We start from the raw sequence: 24,371 nt of genomic DNA, 5'->3' as shown, positions 1-24,371 counted from the left end.
AATACACGACCATTGAGCTAATATTCGAGAATACAATCTTCATAGAGCTTAGAACACATTCTTGCTTCATCTATTCACATATTAAGCATCATTGTGTAATCTTATATATTGTGAGAGGCAAAACAATTTGTAATCTTTTACTTTGAGTGATTGTAAGTGTTGGGATACACTTGGGTTAAGAGATTGGGAATAATCTCTTGTTGTAAAGGTTTATTAACACCTTGGAAGTCAAGTATAAGCATTTGAAGCCTTGGAGGCTTGCTTAGTGGAATCCTCAAGCCCGGAAAGCTTGGAGGCGTGGACGTAGGGGAGGTTGGCCGAACCACGTAAAAATCTCTGTGTTTGAATCCCTCTTCCCTTATCTTTTTATATTGTGATCAACTTAATTGTTATTGCTTTGAATTTAGATTATATTTGCATTAAATTTTTCTTTATAAATTGAATAATTTTTAGAAACCCAATTCACCCCCCCTCTTGGGTTGCATACTTGTATTTCAAGAGTTACATCCACCAATATCACAATAACTTGAAAATATATCAATTAAGCAATTGTGTGAGGCCTAAAAGGAGCAAGTGGCCATAAGGTAAAATAATGGGCTTAAGAATTAAAAGCAAAAATCACATTTGTTATTGTTGCAACTTTTTCTTGTGTTGTTGGTGTTAATGTGCAAGTGTACACAATAAGTAATATAATGATAAATATTTAATATCGTCTCCAAAATAATTGATGTTATTAGACTTGCTACAGCAATCTCAATAATGCAGTTTTGCTTAAATTGAAAATAAAACGAACAATTAAACAAATAAACTAATTAATTAAAATAAAATGCAATAAGTAAAAATGCAGGAAAGCAAACTTTCACGTCTCACACAAGGATAAAATCAATAGAAATGAAATAGTTGAGTGATTAAACTCTTTTAATGGTTTTAACTAATTCTTGTAATTTTAGGTTCAGTTCCTACAGCATCTACTACAACATTGGTCAGAATCCTTATGTATCAACAGCTCTCGTATGTTGGATGTCTTATATCTATATACAACCTAACAGTGACCAATTGTTATGCCAACATAAGATATACCATTACAAGTTTAGGTTTTATTTACCCTACAAGGTGAATCCGTATGACTAGTTCATCATTAATTTTAGACCAAGCATGGCCCTTTTGGAATCAAGTGAAACTCAACTCAGAAAACCCAATTTAAATTCAAGTATTGCTCTGATATGTTCTACTAAGATAAGCCCTTTTGTGGCTCTTTCTTAGCTTGTATCATTAAATGGGTAGTCAGCAGAAATAAAGAATAGAATAAGCTTTACCAAAAAAAAAATGCTATAGTAAACATGCAGCAACATATAAATTCAGTCAAAGAACCATTAAAATTGTCTATCACTTAACCACAATTAACTTAGTTAATGATTTGCGGAAGTAAAATAAACAAAAGAGTTTTAGCCATCAAATACATCCTCATGATTAAAAAGTAAATAAGAAAACAAAAGAAGAATAAGAAAGACTAAGTTTCCCAATTGATCTCCACAAATTCTCCTTTCTGCAGCCCTTCGTTTCAATCTTTTATTCTCTTTTTCTCTTGTTTCTTTTCTGTTTTTGTTCTTGGTTGATGACCTCCCTTTTTCCTTAACATGTGTGCTTCTTTTATAGCTGAAAATCAGGGTAACAGAAGTCTAGGGAGTGTATCATCCAAATTAGGAACTCCATATCACAATCTCTTAATTGTCTCGGGCAAAATCTCCTTTATCAATGCTCCAGGATTGCTACAGCAATGGCTAGAGCATCTGTACTATTCCAGATTTGTTTTAATTTTTCTGTAACCAAGTTTTTTTTCCCAATTTTTGCAAGCCTATTGCAGTAATATTCCTTTCTTGAAATTTGAGCTTCTAATCACCTACAATTATGCACATAATCTAAACACACAAATTATTCAAAATTAAACAAAATTTACTAAAATTAATCTAAAATGAATGTTAACGTAAACTATCATTAAAATACAATAAAAACGCATCATTTACTCCCTAATTAATCTTGATTTAAGTCTAAAAGAATCATGATAACTCTCATTTCATAGCGTTATCAGTTATCCATATGGGATAATGAACTATCCGATAAATTATGTAAAGGTCAATTATCCACTGACCACTCATTTTTTCACACATTTTAAAAAATACACGAATATATTTTTTTTTTGATAGAATTCTACCTTAAGTTGACATTATTTTCACTCGTCCACTGTGTCGTCCATTGTCGTCTAAACTCTATTAGTAATTTTATGATGCAAGAAGGGTAAATTTGTCATTTAATTTTAATAAATAAAAGTGACCCCAAATCAAATAAAAAAATCAATGCCATAAATTATCAAAATGAAAATCCTTTAATTCGATTGAAAGAAAAATGCTCAGCCCTAACCCTAACTCTAATAGCCACACACTACCAAAATCAAAATGAAATTTTATTTAATTTATAATCTAATAGTGACAAAAAGATGCATGGTTGATGAACATTAGCTAGTGTCGGTGCCATTGTATGGCGAGGTGCGCTGGAGTGAGGAATAGTGCTGCTGATCTAATCGACCTCGTGTTTGGTGATGTGGCGCGGTGCTAGGGTGGCTGATCATGATTGAAGCCGGTAACGGGTAAAAGACAAGAGAAGAGGCTTTAATTTTGATTTGACTGAGAAGAGAGGGTAATGCAATTTTTTTTTTAAGAAAGAAGAGATGACGTTACAATTTTTGTTGGAAAACAAGAAGAGGCTAACCATTGAGAGAGAGAGTGAGAGAGAGAGAGAGAAGAGGTTGAATTTGGTGCAGGTGAGTAAGAAGACTGATTTTATTTTGAATGAGATTGAAGATTAGCTTTGTGTATTGCCACTGTTGATGCTTTCTTTTTTCTCTCTCTACTACTTTGCGTGAATTAGGTTTAGTGTTTGGTTTTGATTTCTTTATTTTATTGTGTTTGGGATTTGATTTGGGTTTTAATTCTATTAATTATTTTTATTTTTATTTTGGTTATCTTGTTTCATTTATTATAATTTTAATTCTTTTGTTTCGTTTTTTATTTAATACCTAAATTGCAAAGAATAATCAAAGTCATCTAATTTTTTTCTCAATTAGCTTGAGTGAAATAGTAATTTTACATTAAAGGGGCAAAATAATCATTATAGTAATATTCTTTTAAATTCTCTCGTACAGTTTGGATGGCAATGAAATAATGATACATTTTGTAAACTTTATGTGGAATTCTTCAAAAAAATAAAATTGTATATTTTTAAAAAAACTTAAAAAAACAAGTGGCCGGTAGATAATTACCTTTATGTAAACCCATCCCGTTTTAAATAATGAGAAGAATGAAACAGTTGGTAACCGAAAGAACAATAGATAATAAATAATGAAAAAAAATGAAAGAGGACTGGTCAAGTGTGAAAGGACAATGAATAATGAATAATGAAGCTCTCAATATATATATGCGAAAAAGATCTTATTCCAGCAATCATATTTAAGTAATATTTTAGGCGTTGGCTCTTTAATTTCCCTGATAAGTGTTTGACGAACTTGGTTACAACAGATGTGCGAGATAACTCCAACTGAGCTTAGAAGATAAATTACTTAAAAGAAATATTAATTAATCGATAAGTTATCATAATTTTTTTTTTTTGTAATTATGGAATTCAACCTCAAAACTTATATACAAGGAAAATTAGAGTTAAGATCCAACATTAGTTTAAATTTTAAGAAAAAAACAAGTAACAATAGAGTGATAATTTATTTAATAAAATATGAAAGTAAATTATATTTATAATTTTAACAAATTATTAATTTACCATAAAGTTATATAAGGTCTTTTAGAAATTATTAGCTTATTAATGTATCGAAATTATTAATTTAGTATATTAGTCCAAATTTGGATCGCAAAAAATTTATTATATAATAGAGGTTATTAATTTATAGAGATTATACTATAGATGAATCCTTTTGATGCTTTCAAAAATGTTTTGAACTGAAAAACTTAAGACATTTTTGAGTGATATCTTGAAAAATACAATGATGGGGAGAGGTAAAAATGGATTAGAGGACTGAAGAATAGTTGTAGTAGCCATGTGAAAAGAAAAAGAAAATCAAGAAATCTTGCTAATTATAGTATAATGGGTATTACAATTGGTTAAAAAAGTGAGGTATAAATTTTTAGATTTTGATAATGAGTTTATTGATTGAATGGGCTAATAGTCCTTCTCATAACCAATAAATTTAAATAGTTAATCTAGTACATCCTTCTTCTAACTAATAAATTTTATGAGATAAATGGTATGAATTTTATGCCCAATGAATTTTGTGAGGCATCATGTCATAAATTATCAACTCTACTTTCAAAAAATAATTACTGTAAGTTCGCATTATTTTTCAAAATTTAAATTAAAAAGAAGTTTGGACACTTGATTAATTAAATCCTTCTTAATTTTTTTACTTAGATCTTTTGACTATCCTTGGGCATTAAGGTCGCTTAAGATATGTATAATTTAACTATTTTGCCTCTATGTGTAACAGTTTGGATATTTTATTTTGTGCTTTATAAAAATATTTTTCAATGAAATACAATAATTTTCAATATACGTGAATGACATAATTCATTTGTTTGGTAATTTTTTTTCTTGATAATCATGTCATAAATTGTTTTTGTTAATTTAATTAAAAGTTAGTAATCATACTAATAAAATTATCCTAATATATCACTTAAAAACAATAAATTGTGAGTAAAATTTTAAAAAAATGGTTGAAGCTAAATAATGTTTTTCAATATTTTGATATTTTTACCTTATAAGTTAAAATACTCAAAACTATGTTTATGCCAATTAAAGTAACCTTAGCAGTTAAGTATAAAAAAAAGTGATGATAACTTTTGAATTATTTCATAGACCTCTTCTTTAATTAATTTGTTAAAAATAAGGTGAACAGTAATTATTTTTCTAGAAATTGAATGGGCTTACAAAATTTGTTTGGTGAAATAATCTTCACCCTTCCTCGATAGTTTTTCCGGCCAAGGGTCTTATAATTCTACCCTTGGTGCATAGTTATTTGCTAATAATAATAATAATAATAATAATAATAAAGGCATAAGGATAGCAAAGTCAAAATTAAAACCTCATCTAAGATTCGAAATCAGATAACCATTTTTTTTTTAAAAAAAAAGAGTTCTTCAAAAATTATTCGACTATGTCCTCTGAACTATAAAAATTAAATACTATTCTATCATGATGATAAAGAATATAATAATGTTGCGTGCAGTTACCGGCGCATATTAATAGCAAGTTAATTACTATTTAAAAAAATTTTGAACATATATATAGGTTTAATGGAGAGACAATATTGCAAACTTGCGCTTGTTGTCGTGCAATCACAATTCACGTAAAAAATGTCATTAATCCTTCCCCCAAGCTCCGTATCCATGGCCTCATCAGAGCTCTATAGGAACTCCATTAATGCTCACAAACACCAGTCAATGATCGCATTTGACCACGCTAAACATGTTACCAATTCCCACCCTGCAAAATCAATACTGATGGGGCGCCAACCCAAAAAACTGAAGATCATTAATTCACAACGAAACGACACTTTGCCTAGGTTATTCCAAGTTGACGAATACAAGGCCTTGAAAGCAAAGCAAATCAACAAGGCTTTAGATGAAGCAGTTCCACTGCGACATCCTGCTATTCTTCATGAAGCAATGAGATACTCTCTGATACCTGGTGGTAAACGTTTTATGTCAACTTTATGCATTGCTTCATGCGAGCTGGTTGGTGGAAGTGAGTCAGTGGCGATGTCACTGGCTTGTGCTATTGAGATGCTTTCCACAATGGGTACGATTCAAGATGACCTGCCTTGCTTTGACAACGATGATCTTCGACGAGGCAAGCCTTCAAACCACAAGGTTTTCGGTGAAGCAACCACAATTCTTGCTTGTCAAGCTCTGCACTGCCTTGCTGTTGAGCAAATTGCAATGATGAAGACCAAAAACGTTTCGCCTGACCGCCTTCTTCGAGCCATTGTTGAGATGAGCTCAGCAATTGGGTCAGAAGGACTTGCTGCAGGGCAGATCATGGACATCAGCAGTGAAGGCAAAGACGTAAGTTTGAGTGAATTGAACTTCATCCATAGACACAAATCCGAGAAATTTGTAGAGGCAAGCATAGTTAGTGGAGTCATAATAGGAGGAGGAAATGAAGAAGAGATAGAGAGAATGAGGAACTATGGAAAATGTGTAGGGATGGCATATCAATTGTGGAATGATATTGTAGATGTGATTGGATCGCCAGAGACGAAGGAAACAACTGGTAGGGATATGCTGCGAGGTAAAGCAACGTATCCAAAGTTGGTGGGGATTGACGAGTCCAAAAATTATGCCAAGGAGCTTCTAGCAAAAGCAAAACAAGAGCTTGCTTACTTTGATCCTGCAAAAGCTGCCCCACTAGACCATCTGGTTAACTTCATGGTTTCTTTTGACAATGTTAATTAGTTTTCATGGTTGTTTTTTCTCTTCTTCTAGGCATGTAAGATTGCAATTTACCTTTGGCTTCTATAGTCTTTATGTTATTTTGTTACTTCTTTAATGTCAAATCTTTAATAAAAAACAGTTGTCTGTTTTGTGAAACAAGTAGAGAGAATAGCAAGGTATTTGCATACTGTAGAAGCAATTTAATGAATATCAATAAAATATGAAATACAGCCTATGGCGGGTACAATAAGCCTTACTTTTTAAGAGATGCATGGCACTAGAAAATAAAGATCCCGCTAAGAAAGGACAGCACAAACAATAAACAGGAAAACTAAATGAAGTGTTATTTTGAAAAACATTAGCATCTAGAGAATTAACCTTCAGACTAGCAAGAGATGGATTCTATCACCATTACCCAGACAATCAGCAACATAGTTCTGTTCCCGAATAGTAAGAATCTTAAAGCCTTGATCCTCCAACGTCTCCGTTTCAGAGATTTTGACTTCGCAATATGAAAACCATCTTTAACAAGAGGCTTATACCATAAACAGCAGCAACTTTCTTTAATTCCGTAAAAATTTACATAGAAGTGTCGTTACGAGCTTGCATCCTGTGAACAATCATCATCTGCATTATGTTTTCAACTTGCATGGATTGCATAAGGGATTAGGATTCTCTTATTATCTGATCTCTTCATGAGTAAAAATACACATGGGTGATTGGTAGTTAATAAATAAAGAAAATAAAGAAGTTAAATTTTACTCATGCACTATCACTTAAACACACATGGCACAAGATTATTAAAAGCTCATGAAAGCTCAGATCAGGAGAGGATCTTTATCCTTGCAAAAGAGGTGACGCGCCATTATAACTCCCACTAGAGTCCAAACCGTTGATAAGAATGACAGGAAGATGCCAATGCACATGCAAGTATGGTACAAATTACTATCATAGTGTATTATATGTAGGGTAAGGATCAAGACCATTATGTGATACATATATTGGGAGGGATCAAACCATGGTGATTCTTCTTTGCGGAGCCTGATTGGTGATAGTAATGTTATGATTTTGGATGATACGGATGGTCAAAATGTATTCACGGGTTTTACTTTATTCTGATCAGAGGTGGATGATATGCACAATGGTTATGGGTTTCAATTCCAACTCTATGGAGATTCCTTCTCATTTTGATGAGTATTTTAGTTCTGAAGAGAATGGTATAGTTGATGAATACATTGTATCTCAGCCTAAGAGGACCCAAGGGCATGGTCTTAGCCCTAACTTTAGTGTTGCTGGCTTGCGTGCATCTGGTTCAAAGAAAGGCTTCAAATTAGATACTAGACACGAGTATCGTCAGCAGCACTCTCAGCGTGAGCTCTCTTTCGTACGTTTTTTTTTCTTTTTTCTTAAACTTTGTCTTAGGGTATTCTCTTTTTTATTCTTTGTTTCTTTTACTTGCTTTCGCTATTTTTCTTTTGTTGGCTATTTTTTTCTTTATCTTGACGGTTTTGGTCTATGTTCCCCTCCAAATATTTTTATTTTTATTTTTTGTATATAGTTAAGGAGCTCCCTCCTAACCTATAGTGGTTAAAAAAAAGAAAAAAAAGACCATGATCATCACAAACAGCCAGAATCAAGACAATTATGACCTGTATAAATGGCAATATTGAAGGCCATTATGTCATTCACATTTAGAAAGAATCAAACTACAATGCTGATTTAGAAGATGAATCCCCCATTTATAATGTTTGATCATTTTTCTTTTACGTCATTGAATATTTTGTATAGTCAGGCCTTTGAACAATTAAAAATAACAAGAGTGAAATTCATTTTGTTTCTCAAAATTTTTCAACCGTAACCTTCTTGTTTGTAATCATCCAGGATATATTGAGGCAATTGCTCCGAAATATCCATAAGTACGCTCTCCATTAGATTTATTTGACTGGAGAGGCAGTCCTTCCCCTCTTGCTATATGACAGTCAAAATCCAGCACGTAAATTCAACTTGGAATTCCCATACTCCCAACTCAACCTGTAAGTAAATCCATATCCGTAAGTGGTATGAGGGTCAAAATCAGCAACAAACGAAAGTTTCCATAATTTGGCAGTCGTGCTCCGCCTGCAAATACTTTTCTGCTTGACTTTGCGATTTGAAAAGTACAAAACGTAAACAACCGTTAGGCCTGGGAATTGTCTCCACCCCAGAAGGGTCCTCTCTTTGCCTCTCCTTATTTAATAAGTATTTAAATTTGACTTTTGTACATATTTTCTTCACTTAATTTACAATCAAGTACATTTTTTCACTGGGTTATGAAAAGCAAGGAGAAGCAAGAGAATTTAACCAAAAAAAAAAAGGACATAATCCTAAACCTTAAGGTAGGTTTTAAGCTGTATTTAATTAAAATATCTCATTACCATATTAATTATAATTTATAGTAAAACCTCTATAAATTAATGACATAGGAACCATACAAATCTATTAATTTAAAAAAGTATTAATTAATAGATAAATTAATAATTTATTAATTTATAGAGCACATATACAATTCAATGGATGTACATTTAATCAAATAAAAAATCATTGTATTTTATCAATTTAATCAATTAAAAATGAATTAATCCACTAAATATAAATTAACTTAATCCAAAATTTAAAATTCTTGTAATTTATGTTTTCAACCTGAGAACTTTTAGAAGGAATAAACAAAATTAGAGTTGAGATCCAATTATCGATTTTAAGGGGAAAAAAGGTAACAATAGAATCATATCTTATTTAATAAAATATCACAACTATTACCTTTGTAATTTTAATAAATCCTTAATCTATAATATAAATGGAACCATAAAGTTTTGTAAGGGTTTCTTTTAAGTATTATCTTATTTATTTATCAAAATTATTAGTTTATTCTAAAAAAATTATTAATTTATTGAATATTAAATTATAGAGACTTTACCGTGTAGATCATTCATTGAAAGAAGAGTTTGCTTAAAGTCCGCCTAGGAATTTGGTCTGTTGAATTAGATGAGGGGGAAGGGGTTGATGAACATTGAGATTTAAAAGTCGTTATACCTGACAAATTTGATTGTTACTCCACCAGTTAGTGAAAGAATGCATATTCAAACTCCAACTTTATCTGAAAATATTAATTGGTTAGCGTTTGTAGTCTTTATCCAATAAATTTGTACTTTTGTTGGCTAAACGCGATTTCATGCAACCTTTTTGACGTTATTCATATTGGAAGGGTTTATCATTTATCTAGTAAAAGAAAAGAAAAAAAAAACCATCATGAGTTTGACGAGCAAAAGGTTTTAACTGGTCAATCGACAACTTAAAAGAACAGACATTTAAACTTCTACTTTATCACGTACCTGAAAAAATTCCACAGTAATAATAAACCTATAAAAATAGTTTTTTTGTTGATTAAATAACTATGACATAGAGACCGACTAAATATTACAATCACCATTTGGAGATTAGAAAAACCTTCAAGTCTTCACTTTTTCAGTAGGGAAACTATGATCTTTTTTTTATGATAATGCTTTTTGATTTTATCAATAAAAAAATTAACTCTAATATTTTATAATATAAAAATATAATACTAATATATATATATATATTACAATTTATTAGACATTATTTTATTATATTAAAATTTATTTTATAATAAACTTTAACATAATATTAAAATAATGTATTAAAATATGAATTGTTTTGTATATTGTGTAAATAATTATTTTAATATTATTAACATTTGAGATATTTTACAAATTGTAAAATCTATTTGACTCAAAGATTTAATTAGAATCTTTATAATAAATGCAAATATATTATTAAAATAAATATAGTAATTTACTATTTAATTTTATTTTAAATAATGAAAAACATTTTAATTTATTAGTCTCTAAGCATATTATATGACTTATATTATATTTGTATATATCAAAAAATATTAAAATCAATTTATTAGCTACTATATTCAAAAGGTATTATTGTAAACAACACCTTTTGGTGTCCCTTTTGAAAAATTTCTGAGTCCACATGACCATTTCGTCAATCTTTATGGGCTGTAGCATGAATAGAATCGTGCAACAATATCTGTTTTTTATCTTACAATCTATCTTGACACTGTTAAGATATGGGTGCTCTTACAATAATATTATTTGAGAGAAAAATGTGATACCGAAAGTCAAACAACCAAACTGGAACAGTCAAACAGTCAAGCAGCTAAAATTGATGGGAGTTTAATAAACAACATCCGAATGATTGAACAATCTAAATACGGACCGTTTCATTTTCATTTTACACTGCGAATCATAGCATTCTTTAATTAACCACATCATAATTGTTGGACGAGTTTGGGATAAACCCAAAAAGGACGTGTACATTACTTCATTGCACTGGTAGTAGTTTGGTGCTTTGGGTTTCAAAATGGACGGAGCTCGTGCATTTATAATTCTTTTATGCGAAAAGGAAAAATACATTCTATAGTTTACTTAAATGTACAAAAAAATTCTCAAATTTATATAAAATTGTTATATATATATATATGTATGTATGTATGTATGTATGTATGTATTTTGCCTATAGTAACTAAAAAAATTGGTTTTAAAATCTTAAAATAAATAAAATATAATGTTATTAGTAAAATATTGAACAGGCTAATACTATCAAAATTTGTTTTAATATTTAGCTGAATATATATATATTTATTTATTTATTTATTTATTTTTATTTATTTATTATATTATATCTTGACCCATATTATAATCGTATTTATTATAAAAAGTTTACACAAATCTTTCAGTTAATAGATTTTGATATTAATAAAATATATCAGGTAAATTGATAGTATTAACATATTTATGTTCATACTCAAAAAAATAAAATAAAAAGTATATATTTTATATTTTTATCAATCGCATATATATAACACTACAAATTATTATCTACTTTGGGATCTTTCACTTTAATTAAAGTAAATGTTGGAAATTCTTTAATTACGTCAATAAACTACATATGTTGACTTAGAACTTATTTGTTAAACGTTTGAAGTGTAAAATTTTATTAATTTTAAACTTTTTCTAAATTTACTTGTTTACTTTTTGTAACTTATGTCTGATATTTAAGTGAATTTTTATAATTTTTATCTGAATGAAAAATATCTGAATGAAAAGTATATATTATATTATAAAAAAATTAACAGATTAATAACATCAAAATTTATTTAAGATATTTTTCATTTAGAGAAACAAACAAGATATTAATTAATTAATCAAATATTAAATTATAATGATTTTACTGTATAGATCACTCGCTGAATCTTTGAAAGAAGATAATGGTTCAAGTCCCCGCCTACAAATTTGATCTTTCGAATTAGAACAATGAATATTGTGACTTGAAAGTCCGAATATCTGACCACAGCGTTTTTTGACTGTCACTCTGCCAGTTAATTTTTCTAAGGGAAAGAACACCTATTCAAACTCCTATTTTATCACGTATCTGAAAAAGTTATGTGGTAGTCTTTGTTCAACGAATTTATACTTTTGTTGGCGATATAATGCAACTTTTTTAACGTTATTTGATATTGGATGTTGACATGATTACACTCTTGGCCTTTTACGAGCCAAGGGAGGTTTATCATTTATCTGGTAAATCTGACCACATCATGAGTGTGATAAACAAAAGTATTTTACCAGTCAATCTACAACTTAATTTCCTAAATGAAAGAACACGTATCCCAAAAGCTCCACAATAATAATAACGTGTAAAACTCAATTTTTTTGTTGATTAAATAACTATGACATAGAGACCGAATAAATATTACAATAACAAATGGGGTGGACACCTATACCACCCTCTAGTTTTACTTTTCAATAAAAAATACAAGGACTCTTTTTTTTTAATCATTTTTTTTTATTGATAAAAAATTAATTCCAATATTTTATTTATAATAAATAATTGTATTAGTATTTAATATTTACAGTCGATTAGACATACTTTATTATATTAAAATTTATTTATAATAAATAGAACCATAACATTAAAATAAATAAAATAAAATTTAAAATTAATTTGAATATGTAAAATAATTATTTTAATATTATTAATATTTGAGATATTTTATTACTTATAAAATCTATTTAAGTGAAACACTTACTTAAAAACTTTATACTAAACACAAGTATGTTATCAAAATAAGTATAATAATTTAAATATTTAAAATTATTTTAAATATCTAAAAATTTTAATTTTATTTGTCTCTAAGAATATTATGTTATTTATATTATATTTGTATATATTAATAAATTTTAAAGTCAATTTATTAGCTATTATATTGAAAGAGTATTATAGAAAAAAAAAAGTTGTTAATGACTCTTTTGAGAAATCTCTTGATGTGCATAACCATTTTTCAAAACTTTGGGATACAATTGGTACTTTTTCTTCTAAGAAAAATAATTTTGACTACTAATAAAATACATAGAACCGAATACTGTAACATGAATAATATTATCATTTTGAATAATATTATCATACTATTTATCTCGACGGTGTTCAAATATGAGTGCTCGTACAATTTCATAACTTGAGATAAAAATGTGATACCAGAAGTCAGACAACCAAACTAGAACGGTCAAAAGGGTCAAACAGACGAAAATAGATGTTTAATAAACAGCATTTGAATGTTTGAACAATCCATTAGCTACTTCTTTTTCTGATTATGAGATCACCAACCAACTGTTACAATTATTATTATTATTATTTGGCCAACCTCTACACGACAATGGAGATTTATTAGATTTAAAATGGATAATTTCAAACATCCCATATTATATTGATCCTTTCAAAATCAAATTACATGCAAAGCTGTTAAAAAATTAATAATAATAAGTAAATCAACGGCAAAGAGGAAAAATTAGACATTCAAATCATTAATTTATTATGAAAATTTTCGTTTTACACTGCGAGTTATAGCATTCTTCAATTAATCACATCATATTTGTTGGACGAGTTTGGAATAACCCAAAAACGACACGTACATTACTTCATTGCATTGGTAGCAGTTTGGTGCTTTGGGTTTGAAAATGGACCAAGCTCATGCATTTACAATTCTTTTATGCCAATAGGAAAACTAGACCCTATTTTTACTTAAATGTACTCAAAATAGGAAAACTAGGTCCTATCACCTATGGTTTATTTAAATGTACATAGACATCTCTCAATTTTTTAAAAAATTGTTAAATAATTTTTTTTCTTTTACTATCATAATCTTTACCTATGGCAACCAAAAAAATTTGATTTTATTATTTTAAAATAAATAAAAATGTAATGTTATTAGTAAAATATTTAATTAACAGTCTAATGCTATAAAATATGTTTTAATATTTTGCTGAAAACTGTAAAATAATTTATTTATTATATTATATTATATTTTGACGTATATTATAATCACATTTATTATAAAAATTTTACACAAATCTTTTGGTTAATAGATTTCGATATTAATAACACATGTAAGATAAATTGATAGTATCGACATATTTATGTTCATACACAAAATAAATTTAAAAAGTATATCTTTTTATATTAAAATCAATTGTATATATATAATACTACAATTATTATCTACTTTGAGATCCCGTAATTTAACTAAAGTAAATGTTGGAAATTCCTTAGTTATGTCAATAAAGTACTATGTTGATTTAGGGTTCATTTGTTTAACTTCTGGAATATGAAATTTTATTAATTTCAAACTTTTTCCAAAATTTACTTGCTTGTTTTTGGTAACTTATGTTTGACGTTCAAATATTTATATCTGAATAGAAAAAGTAAATTTTTATAACTTTTATCTAAATCGAAAAAAATCATGTTTGAATGAGAAGTGAATATTATATTATAAAAATATTTAACAGGCTAATAATATCAAAATTTATTTTCTAAACCATAAAACCTAATCTTTTAATTATTTTAAAAGGATGTAAATGTTTAATAACTATATTTAAGATATTTTTTATTTAAAGAATACAACAAGATACAACTTATATTTAGATATTAAAATAAGAAAAACAAGCGTATTATTTAAATATTTATATTCAAATACATTCAGACTTCAAAAAAAATTGAGACTCATTCATATTTCTGACTGAAAAAAAAAATTAAGTGTTAGTAATGTTATTATGTACTTGGTTTGTTAAGTTTGTTATTGTACTGCTTGTATAAAGGCAAACTCATTATGAATAAAGCCCATGGTACTTTCAGTTAATTGTCTTTGTTTGAGTGCTTTTTATAACAGTGTAGAATTTCAATTGGTTCATAAAATTTGCATATGTTGGGCCATATCATGGCCAGATTTTAATATAAAAATCTAATAGCCTAAATTGAGATAAAGTGCGAGATCCTTATTAATTCTATGTGTGTTATTCTAACTATATATGTTACTATATTTACATTTATATTAACTATAATATTACTATACAATATGTGCAAAAAGCGTGGGCTCGGCTCAGAACCCATGTTTAAGATAAAACATAGTTATTTTTTAAAAATAATTCTTTATATACATTTTCGTTTATTTTCTAATATTAGTAACCATCACCGACTTTTAGTAAATCAATGTTAACATAGTTTTGTTTTCTTGCTAACTAAAAGAAAATTATGAAAATGGGACCCTTAACCTGACAATGACTTCTTATCATTTTTCGTCTTCCTCCAAGTCGTCGGAAGTCAACGGAATGATGCTTTTGTTAATTTCCAGTGTTAGATTTTTTTTTTAATTTAAAAGAAGGAATTATAGAGTGTTGGTAAAGGTTATATTAATTTTTTTATATTTTATTTTCTTTAAGAATCGATTTTTTTTGGGGAAAAATTTAAAAGATTCCCTGATTAGCGAAATAAAATTAATTAAAAATCAGGACGATAAAGCGATTATAACGTTTAAAATTGATTTGCAGAAACAAAGAGAAAAAAAATGTATATTTAATCGGTTGTCAAATCAACAAGGTGGAATTTATTTAACAATACAACCAGATGCCTCAGACCCACCAGAACGCCGAAAGCAAAATCTAGACGGAGAGAGAAAATCTTTATTAATAATAAAATGATAAGCTACACGTAGTCAAGGAACGTAGTAAAGACGCTGCAAAAGCTCTATATAAAAAAGAAATAATAAAAATGCAGAAATTATTTAGCATTACAATAATCAGATATATATGTCTGACCCTGCAGCGAAATTATGAAGGTCTGTTAACAGGGAAGCTCTGGACTTGCTCACAATTCATCTTTCAACAAGCGGAAAGGGGGAATGCTTTGTTCATTTCTGAAGAAATTATCAGGATCGACCATGGTTTTCACATGCACCAACCTGTAGAAATTGTTCTTGAAATATTTTTTGCCCCAAACGCTGGCTTCTTCGACACTTATTGGGCCTTCGTTGCTATTTGCTCCGATATCAAGATCTCTGTAGTTAATATATGCAGATCGAGGATTTTTGGTTACATAGGGAGTCGTATAATTGAACAACTTTTTGATCATATTATCATGCCTTTGAAATGCTTCATTAGTTGTGTCTTGTCCCCAGTCCACAAAGTATAGAAGTGTGTATATGTTGCCAGCTCTATGTGGGTATGGAATTTCTGGCTCCGAAATCTCACTAATTTTCCCACCATAAGGAAAAAATTGTAGAAGGCCGATGGTTTTCTCGTCCTCTTCAAAAAATATATCATAAATTCCTTGGAAAGCTTCTTCAGGAATTGGCTCTGTCAAATAGTCTGCTTTTCCTTTGAAAGATTTTTTGGGAAAATTCCTACTGAGCAATACATCCACATTAGCTGACTCACTAATTCCGAATCCATCAAGATAGACGACAGATTCAATGAAGCTCATTTCTTTGCAGTCTTGTTTAGTCAAACCGAGCTCGGGGAAGCTCTCCTGCATCAATGGAAGTAGCCTATCAATCCCACCAAGAAATAAGGATGTGAATATAGAGACCATGGTTGAATTCATTCTGAATAAGATGGGTGAGATGAATAAATCTTCATGGACTCTATCTGCAATGTACTGCCATTTGTTAAGCAGCTTTGTTGCATTTTGTTCCAAGGTTCTTGGGATAGCAAATACAGTCACAGTTGATGGAACAGCGACTAGATTTATTTTCCATGAAACAATGATTCCAAAGCTAGCTCCTCCGCCTCCGCGAATGGCCCAAAACAGATCTTCTCCCATTGATTCTCTATTCAGAAATCTACCTGAAAATTATCAAATACAAAGATAGAAATGAGGACAAGTCAATAGATGATAGAAGTGAAGACAAGTCAACAAATGATATTATTTCTATTTCTTAACTTAAAAATTAATTTCAGTCCTTGATTTACAAATAATAATAATAATAATAATAATTGATTGATTAATAATTGTTTATAAATCCGTCCAAAATTATTCTAATTAATTGTATTATTTTTCTTTTGTTTTGAAAACAAAAAGGTTTGGATTTCAACCCCATTCACATAAGTTAAGGGAGATTGAATTACAATTAGGCTAAAATAAAATAAAATAAATCTATAATAGTGTTTTAGATAATTTTTGAAAATATTGAAAATGATTGGATAATTTACTCAAGAACTAAAATAACAATGACAGTGTCTACTATTTTCTCGATGTTGCTCTTTAAAATTTCTCACCTTTGACATCAATCATGTGAGCATCAACTACATGATCTGCAGCAGCACCGTATTTACGCAACAAAGGACCAAAGCCACCACCACTTAAGTGTCCACCAACGCCCACAGTAGGGCAAGTTCCGACCGGAAAGGCCAACAGATTTTGACTCTTCTCAGCAATTCTATAATTAAGTTGGCCAACGGTAGCACCAGATTGAACCCATGCCGTCTTTTCTTCTGCATCGACACTGACTTCGCTAAAATTTATCAAATCGACGATGATAAATGGAACATAGGAAACAGAAGAAAGAGCGTCGTGATCATGACCTCCACTTCGAACTCTAATTTGTAGGCCATATTTTTTGGAGCATTTAACGGTTGCTTGGATTTCGGATACGTGAAATGGAGTGATGATGAATAGAGGTTTTGGTTTCGTGGGTGCTGAGTATACAAGATTTTGTATCGAAGACTCCAATACTGATGAATATGAAGAGTTGTTTTGGGTGTAAATCACTTTAGAGATGGTGTCGGATTGTAGAGAAAGACATTTAAGAAAATTTTCATGATTTTCAGCTAAACTCTCCCCAAAAAAAGATAATAGAAGAATAAAAGTAACTGGGAGAATTTTTGGGCAAAAGAAAGAGTGATGCGGCTTCATTTCTCGCAGTGTTACTAAGATCAGAGGTGCCAACCCCTTTATATATATGTGTGTGTGTATAAACACAACCAGTCAATGATAGCGAGTGCCACCTAGTTTCGGGCCGGCTCAAATTGAATTTTACGGCTTGAACGAAATTTCAAAAGTTGACCTTTTCTTTTCAAAGTGAAAGTTAATAATGATATTGATTAATGTTTAAAAGATTTATGTTTTTAGATACAAAATTATTAACGGATTTTTTACTTTTTAAATAATAAAGTAAATATAAAATAGTTTTTAGTAGGAAAGAATATTAAGATGGGGCCTTTGATGGAACATGGTAGCAGAAGCGAAATTGATAGGGCAGATGGGTACTAGATATTTTTCTAGCACTGGCCAGAGCCAACACAATTAATTATGATTTAATCGAAATATAATTAGATGTTATTCTAATCCAAACGACTCTATAAGAGATATTTTGATAGATAATCCTAAAGGAAATTATAAAAAGGAGTTTTATCAAATAATTGAAGCTGAAGTTATGAAAACAATAATTAGACCTCTTTATTTATAATAGAGTGAACCTACTTCCCTAAGTTGACTTTAAAAGGTAAAATAAATCATAATTATAATAGAAATAAAATACTAAACACATACCATAATTGATTTTAATTAAAATAGAAAATCCCAAAATAATAAAAATTCTAGAATCTTAAAATAACATTCTACGTGATTCCCCCTCTCTTAAAAGGAAACTCGTCCTCGAGTTATATGGAGGATAGAACTTGGAGTAGAGTATCAATGCATCTTTGAGATTGAACTTGCAACCTTACTCATCAATCAATCTTGAAACTCAAAATTCTCCATGCTTTATCTTTTACTTGATCTTACTAGTCACTCTATGAAAAGGTGTTGTGCTCTTCTACCAATTGATGGAGCGGTGTAGCAGAAGCAAATTGATATAGTAGGAAACACTAGGTATCGTTCTAGATAGGACTAAGTCAACGCGATTAATTTATACACTAATTGAAGCGTGCTTAGATCTCATTCTAATCCAAACAACTCAATGAGATTTTTAATTAAACAACATGAAACGAGATTAGATGACACTCTAATCCAAATGACTCTACAAGAGAGATTTTGATAGATAATTCCAAATGGAATTATAAAACAGTTTTATTGAATAATTGATGCTAAAGTTATGAAAACAACTCTATTTATAATAAAATAAATCTATTTCTCTAAGTTAACTTTAAAAGGGAAACTAAATCATAATTATCATAGAAATAAAGGACTAAAACACATAAAATTATTGACTCTAATTAGAATAGAAAATTCTAAAATAATAAAAATTCTAGAATTCTAAAATAATGTCATACATCAGCTTTGATTTTAAGAGAGGTCCAAGACAATTACATAAATTGTGAAAAGGTTGAGCAACTCTTGTGGCCTTGATTAATGTTGTAAACAAGATTTCCGATTGGAAAATTTTCCTACATGTATGTGTGTGTGTGCGTGTGTGTGTGTATGGAGTTGTATTTCACATTAATCAATTAAAGGAATTTATTTAGATTCTCACTACGTCCGAAATACTAATCTTTTAGATTAAGTACCTAAATCCGTTGTCAACTTGCAATCGATTTTAAAACAAAATATTGTGGTTTAGTAGGTGTTTATTCGCTTATGGGAAATTATCGTATGACAACCAAACTTTTGGTCAAGAAAAAAACACAAAGGTTGGCAGAAATGACACAAAGCCGCCTATTATTTGACAGATGTATTACTTAATTATTTTTACAATAACCACCATTACAACGTATCCCAAGGGTAAATTGGTTACTTACATGCAAAACTCTACCTTTTTTAAATAAAAAAAATTCACGTAACCGCCTAATTTTTCACTAAAATTTAAGTAAATACTAAGATTTCAAGAAACGTCACAAAAACACCTAAGAATTGAGAAGTGTAGCACCCGACCACTTTTATGTTAACCTTCGAGACACCAATTTTCAGTACCAGATTTGAAATAGACCTATGAGAGTGGTGCTATTCTCACTCCTCTGATATCCTCTTAAAATCCCACCTTTTGTACACCCCATTATCTAATTTCAAAAAATTATTGCTATTAACACTGGTTTTTTTAATTCAAAAAATAAATTATCCTTCTTCTAAATATCATTTTTCTCCCTCCAAAAAAAATAATAATCAGAAAACACATGTTTCTTTGTGATTAAAATCTTAAATGCCAAATCATTGTTTCGGTCCAGTATACTCTAAATTAGGAATTAGAAGCAATCTCCAAGTCTATATTTTCTTACAATTTTTTTATGACTATAAGGACTTGATTAAGAATAGAACATTACATGCAAATTAACACGATAAGGACACGGCTGTGATACAGGGACTCAAAGTCCCTGTATCATAAATTGACCCCTTTGTTGTTTGGCTGCCATCTGGCAGCCAAACAACTTTGATGACTGGCAGCAACCGGTTTTCCAGCCGGTTGCTGCCATTAATATGTATTTTTTTATTTAAATAAATTAAAATAAAAAATATTTAAAACGAATAATATTTAAATAATAATAATAATAAGAAGTAGAAAAGGACAAGTAAAGTAAAAATAGAAAAAATATTTTTTATTATAAATATTTTAAAAAATAAAATAAAATGTGTTAACAAAAAGACAAAAATTTTATTATTTTTTATAAAATCTATCTCATGTTTAACATTTTAAGTTTCATATTTTATGTTTTATATTTCATGTACTGATTTTTTAAATACCCCAAGATTTTTCTTTTTTACCCCGTTTCATGTTTACATTCAAGTTTCATGTTTGATATTCTATATTTCATGTTTCATGTTTCATGTTCACTGCTACGGAAGAACTCATATTTTATGTTCGTTGTTGCATATTTTAAGTGATCTGTTTAATGTTGGTTGTCCAATGTTTCATGTACTGATTTTTTAAATACCCCGAAATTTTTCTTTTTTGCCCCCGTTTCATGTTTACGTTCTATGTTTCATGTTTGACGTTTTATGTTTCATGTTTTATGTTTCATGTTCACTGTTACGGAGGGACTCATATTTTATGTTTGTTGTTGCATATTTTAAGTGATCCGTTTCACGTTGGTTGTGCAATGTTTCATGTACTGATTTTTCAAATATCTAGAAATTTTTCTTTTTTGCCCCCGTTTCATATTTACGTTCTATGTTTCATGTTTGACGTTTTATGTTTTATGTTTTATGTTTCATGTTCACTGTTACGGAGGGACTCATATTTTATGTTTGTTGTTGCATATTTTAAGTGATCTGTTTCACGTTGGTTGTGCAATGTTTCATGTAATAATTTTTCAAATACCCCAAAATTTTTCTTTTTTGCCCCCGTTTCATGTTTACGTTCTGTGTTTCATGTTTGCTGTTCTATGTTTCATGTTTTATGTTTAATGTTTACTGTTACGGAGGTACTCATATTTTATGTTCGTTGTTGCATATTTTAAGTAACGTGTTTCATATTTATTGTTAAATGTTTTATGTAATAATTTTTAAATACCTTAAAATTTTTCTATTTTGCATGTTTATGGTTCATGTTTTATGTTTTAAGTTCGAAGTTTCATATTTGATGTTTATGTTCATTGTTACGGAGGTACCCATTGTTACATATTTTAAGTAATGTGTTTTAAATTTATTATTCAATGTTTTAGATAATTATTTTCCAAACACCCGTAAATTTTTAATCCACCATTTTGTAAAGTGACTTTAACATAAGCATTAGAAGAATATTAAGGGATTTAACAACACTCATTGTACGAATACTATTTATTTAGTCTTAAATCTAACTGTTTCACTTGAATTTTGTACACCGATTTTAATCTTTCAATGGTCATACCTTAGACTACAAGTGTTCGTTTTAGACATTCAATAATATTATTTTGTTAAAATTTTTCTTCTAATTTTTTATAAATATAACCACTTTCGAAGTATTTGTATTATGAATAAAGGTAACCAACAAAATAATAATATTCCAATCCAAATTTGCTTTTAAATTCAGAAGAGCTCTTATATTTTGCCGGCGCTTTTTATAGCCAAAATCTCCACTATAAATAACCTTACATTACAACCATTTTTAATTCTATTAATTCTCATACAAATTTATAGGCTTATTTCCCCATTCCGCTAAATCAATTTAATCAATTTATTTTTATTTTATTTTAACTAATTATAGGAAACACAATTTAATGAAAATAAATCAAATTAACTATTCCTATGTCAAACATAATATTTTCTACATATCATCCTAAAAATCCACCAAAATCTAGTACATTACACCAAGTGCATCATCCAACCTTATTACAAGTACCATCTCCGAAAAAAAAGTGGATTGATATATTGCATAAATTGCATAAATTTACGGCAAATAAAAAAAGAAAGAAAGGTAAGTAGTTTTAAAGTAAAAGGTCAACACAGCTTATTAACAACATATTTATTTTTTAGCAATATAACATTTTTTTTTGACATTTTTCAAATAAGCATCTTGTGAAATAAACATCCATGCAAATTAAATAAACTAAGCTTTATTAAAATAAATAACAGGATAAATAAATAATTAAAACATATGGTTTCATTCAAAATCATCAATTGTGATCACCATACCAATTGCAATCATTTTACCATTGAGGGGTAATAACACAACAATTTTCCAGTATCCTGTCTCATGGTCAATACTTATAATTGTTGTATAAAATTGAATGTGTTCTCTCACTTGCTCAGCAACTACAACGAAACCCAGCAATGTAAATGGAAAAAGAAAAAAATTTTACATAAGCCGTATAAAAGTTGCCCTGCAAATATCAACCTATATTTACTGAAGCCAAGCCTAAAATTCTGCAGCCAACAAAATTGCAACAAAGCCACAGCAAAGTTCATCATCCAACAGATTCTGGCCCCTCCCAATAATTTCCAGGTACGACAAGGGTAACTTGATTGGTCTATTCTTCCAGGAAGCAATGACAATCTATTGTTCGGCATTGACATCATCTGAAAATTCATTCAAAAGCTATATTCATCAAAACAACCTATTGTTCAAAATGAACTTAATATTACTTTCATACCTACACAAATGCTCAAACTTTCACTAAAATAACTAATTATTACTTAAATCCAGCAAGTCAGTTTCAGAGTTAAATATAGAAAATTCTAATCAAAATAATATAACTACAGATATACATACAAGAAACTTACCACCAAAGCATTAATATAGCAAATGAGTTTTCAAAGCAATAAAGTGTTCACACTAGTAGGCAAGCAACCAAGCAAAATCTGGGTAAAAACACTGCCCATGATAATATATTGTTGAACTGCTCATTTTAGGAAAGAATTAAACTTTACAACTAGTCAATTGAAATCGTTGTTCATTTCACTATTTCACTCCAAGGAAAGCCCTTTATTCAGATGAGAACCCAACACTTAATATTTACAGAGCTACAAGATTCAACTCAAACATTTAAAAAAAGAAGATTTAAGTCACCATTAACTGATAAACCAGATTGAAAGTGACTAAATATGCGTAAAAGCATGAATTAGGATATAAGAGAGAATTTGCCAGTGATACAATAGCAATGGAAGTGAGGAATACACCGAGTATAGCAGATAAATCGCCAGGTTGAGGCTAAGGCTGAAGCCGAGGCTGTGCCTGTGTAGCCCCTGCTCTTTGTTGCTGTTGATCCATGCACTGTTGCCCAAAAGCTTGAGAAGGGAAAGACATAAACCAACATTATAAATCAATAAAAAATTTAATTCATACCCAAATCAACAATTAAAATCAAACCCAAATCAATCATTCAAATCTAACCTTGATACAGTTCAAATCAAACCCTAATTATAAATTAATTCAGAAAATCTAATCTAATACTAACGTTTTGCTTGATGATTCTGGCGGTAAAGAGAATGTGGGGCGAAGCTAGAACAATAGTTCTGATGTCGTGCGGTGAGGAGATGATGGTACAGTAGCAGGGCAGAGGTGGTTGAGCAATAGTTGTGGCGTCCCACCGAAGCCCTTGACGACAGCTATTCTAGTGTTGGAGATGGATTGCACGAGGAACAGGGTTGTGCTTGTGCCGCCGTTGATCATTGTCAACGAAGAACATCAGCCCATCCTTCTGCCTTCGTTGATCGTTGCCGACGGCGGAGATCAGCCCGTCCTTGTGCCACCGTTGATCGTTGCCTAGGAACTCCTTCAGCTGCCGCCGTTGATGGCCGTTGATGGCCGTGGTGAGGCGTGTGTGAGGTGAGGAGTGGTGAGGTGTTTGACGTGTGTGAGGTGAGGGAGTGGTGACGGTGAGGTGAGTGAGTGAGTGGTGGGTTTTTTTTTTGTTTATTTCAATTTTACAGGTGTGTTTTTTCAAATTTTTTTAATTATTGAATAATAAAACAAATCTCAGCCATTGGATCCACTCTATTCAATCCAACGGTAATTTTTTACGTACTGTAACTACCCCCTTTGAACCGGTTGCCATATTTTTTCTGCTTTTATTCATTTTTTTCTTTTTTTTTTCAAACTAAAACCCCAACCATTGGATTCAAATAAGCTGA

At 29.8% G+C, this 24,371-nt stretch overlaps 2 protein-coding genes and 1 long non-coding RNA gene across 4 annotated transcripts in view; 1 reads left to right on the top strand and 2 right to left on the bottom strand.

Moving 5' to 3' along the window:
• Window positions 1–5,364: 5,364 nt before the first annotated feature.
• LOC102616261 (geranylgeranyl pyrophosphate synthase, chloroplastic-like) lies at window positions 5,365–6,735 on the top strand. The gene has a single exon (XM_006470970.3). It carries the CDS (start codon window positions 5,415–5,417, stop codon window positions 6,513–6,515), a length of 1,101 nt encoding a protein of 366 aa, XP_006471033.3. The 5' UTR covers window positions 5,365–5,414; the 3' UTR covers window positions 6,516–6,735.
• An 8,819-nt stretch (window positions 6,736–15,554) lies between these two features.
• Window positions 15,555–24,371, bottom strand: part of LOC102615977 (tetrahydroberberine oxidase-like) — a 57,269-nt gene continuing 48,452 nt past the window's right edge. Inside the window, exons 1-2 of one of the 2 annotated variants that reach the window (XM_006470969.4) lie at window positions 17,168–17,823; window positions 15,555–16,735 (exon numbers count right to left, since the gene is read on the bottom strand). In XM_006470969.4, coding sequence (XP_006471032.3) covers window positions 15,759–16,735; window positions 17,168–17,804 — 1,614 coding nt within the window. In that variant the 5' untranslated portion in view covers window positions 17,805–17,823 and the 3' untranslated portion in view covers window positions 15,555–15,758. Of the gene's footprint in view, window positions 16,736–17,167; window positions 17,824–24,371 lie in introns of those variants that run through there. The other variant, XM_052440578.1, reaches the window with a different exon arrangement.
• Window positions 22,384–24,167, bottom strand: LOC127902101 (uncharacterized). The gene is made up of 3 exons (XR_008054579.1): window positions 23,696–24,167; window positions 23,416–23,525; window positions 22,384–22,817 (listed from the first exon to the last, which is right to left on the bottom strand). It is a non-coding gene; the product is annotated as an uncharacterized LOC127902101 (long non-coding RNA).

This window comes from Citrus sinensis, chromosome 5 (assembly GCF_022201045.2).
Source record: "Citrus sinensis cultivar Valencia sweet orange chromosome 5, DVS_A1.0, whole genome shotgun sequence".
Lineage (NCBI taxonomy): Eukaryota > Viridiplantae > Streptophyta > Magnoliopsida > Sapindales > Rutaceae > Citrus > Citrus sinensis.
This window is presented reverse-complemented; position numbering and strand designations above follow the sequence as displayed.

Bases quoted from the DNA above. Each gene is read 5' to 3' on its own strand.
- LOC102616261 (XM_006470970.3), top strand. From the start codon at position 5,415: ATGTCATTAATCCTTCCCCCAAGCTCCGTATCCATGGCCTCATCAGAG.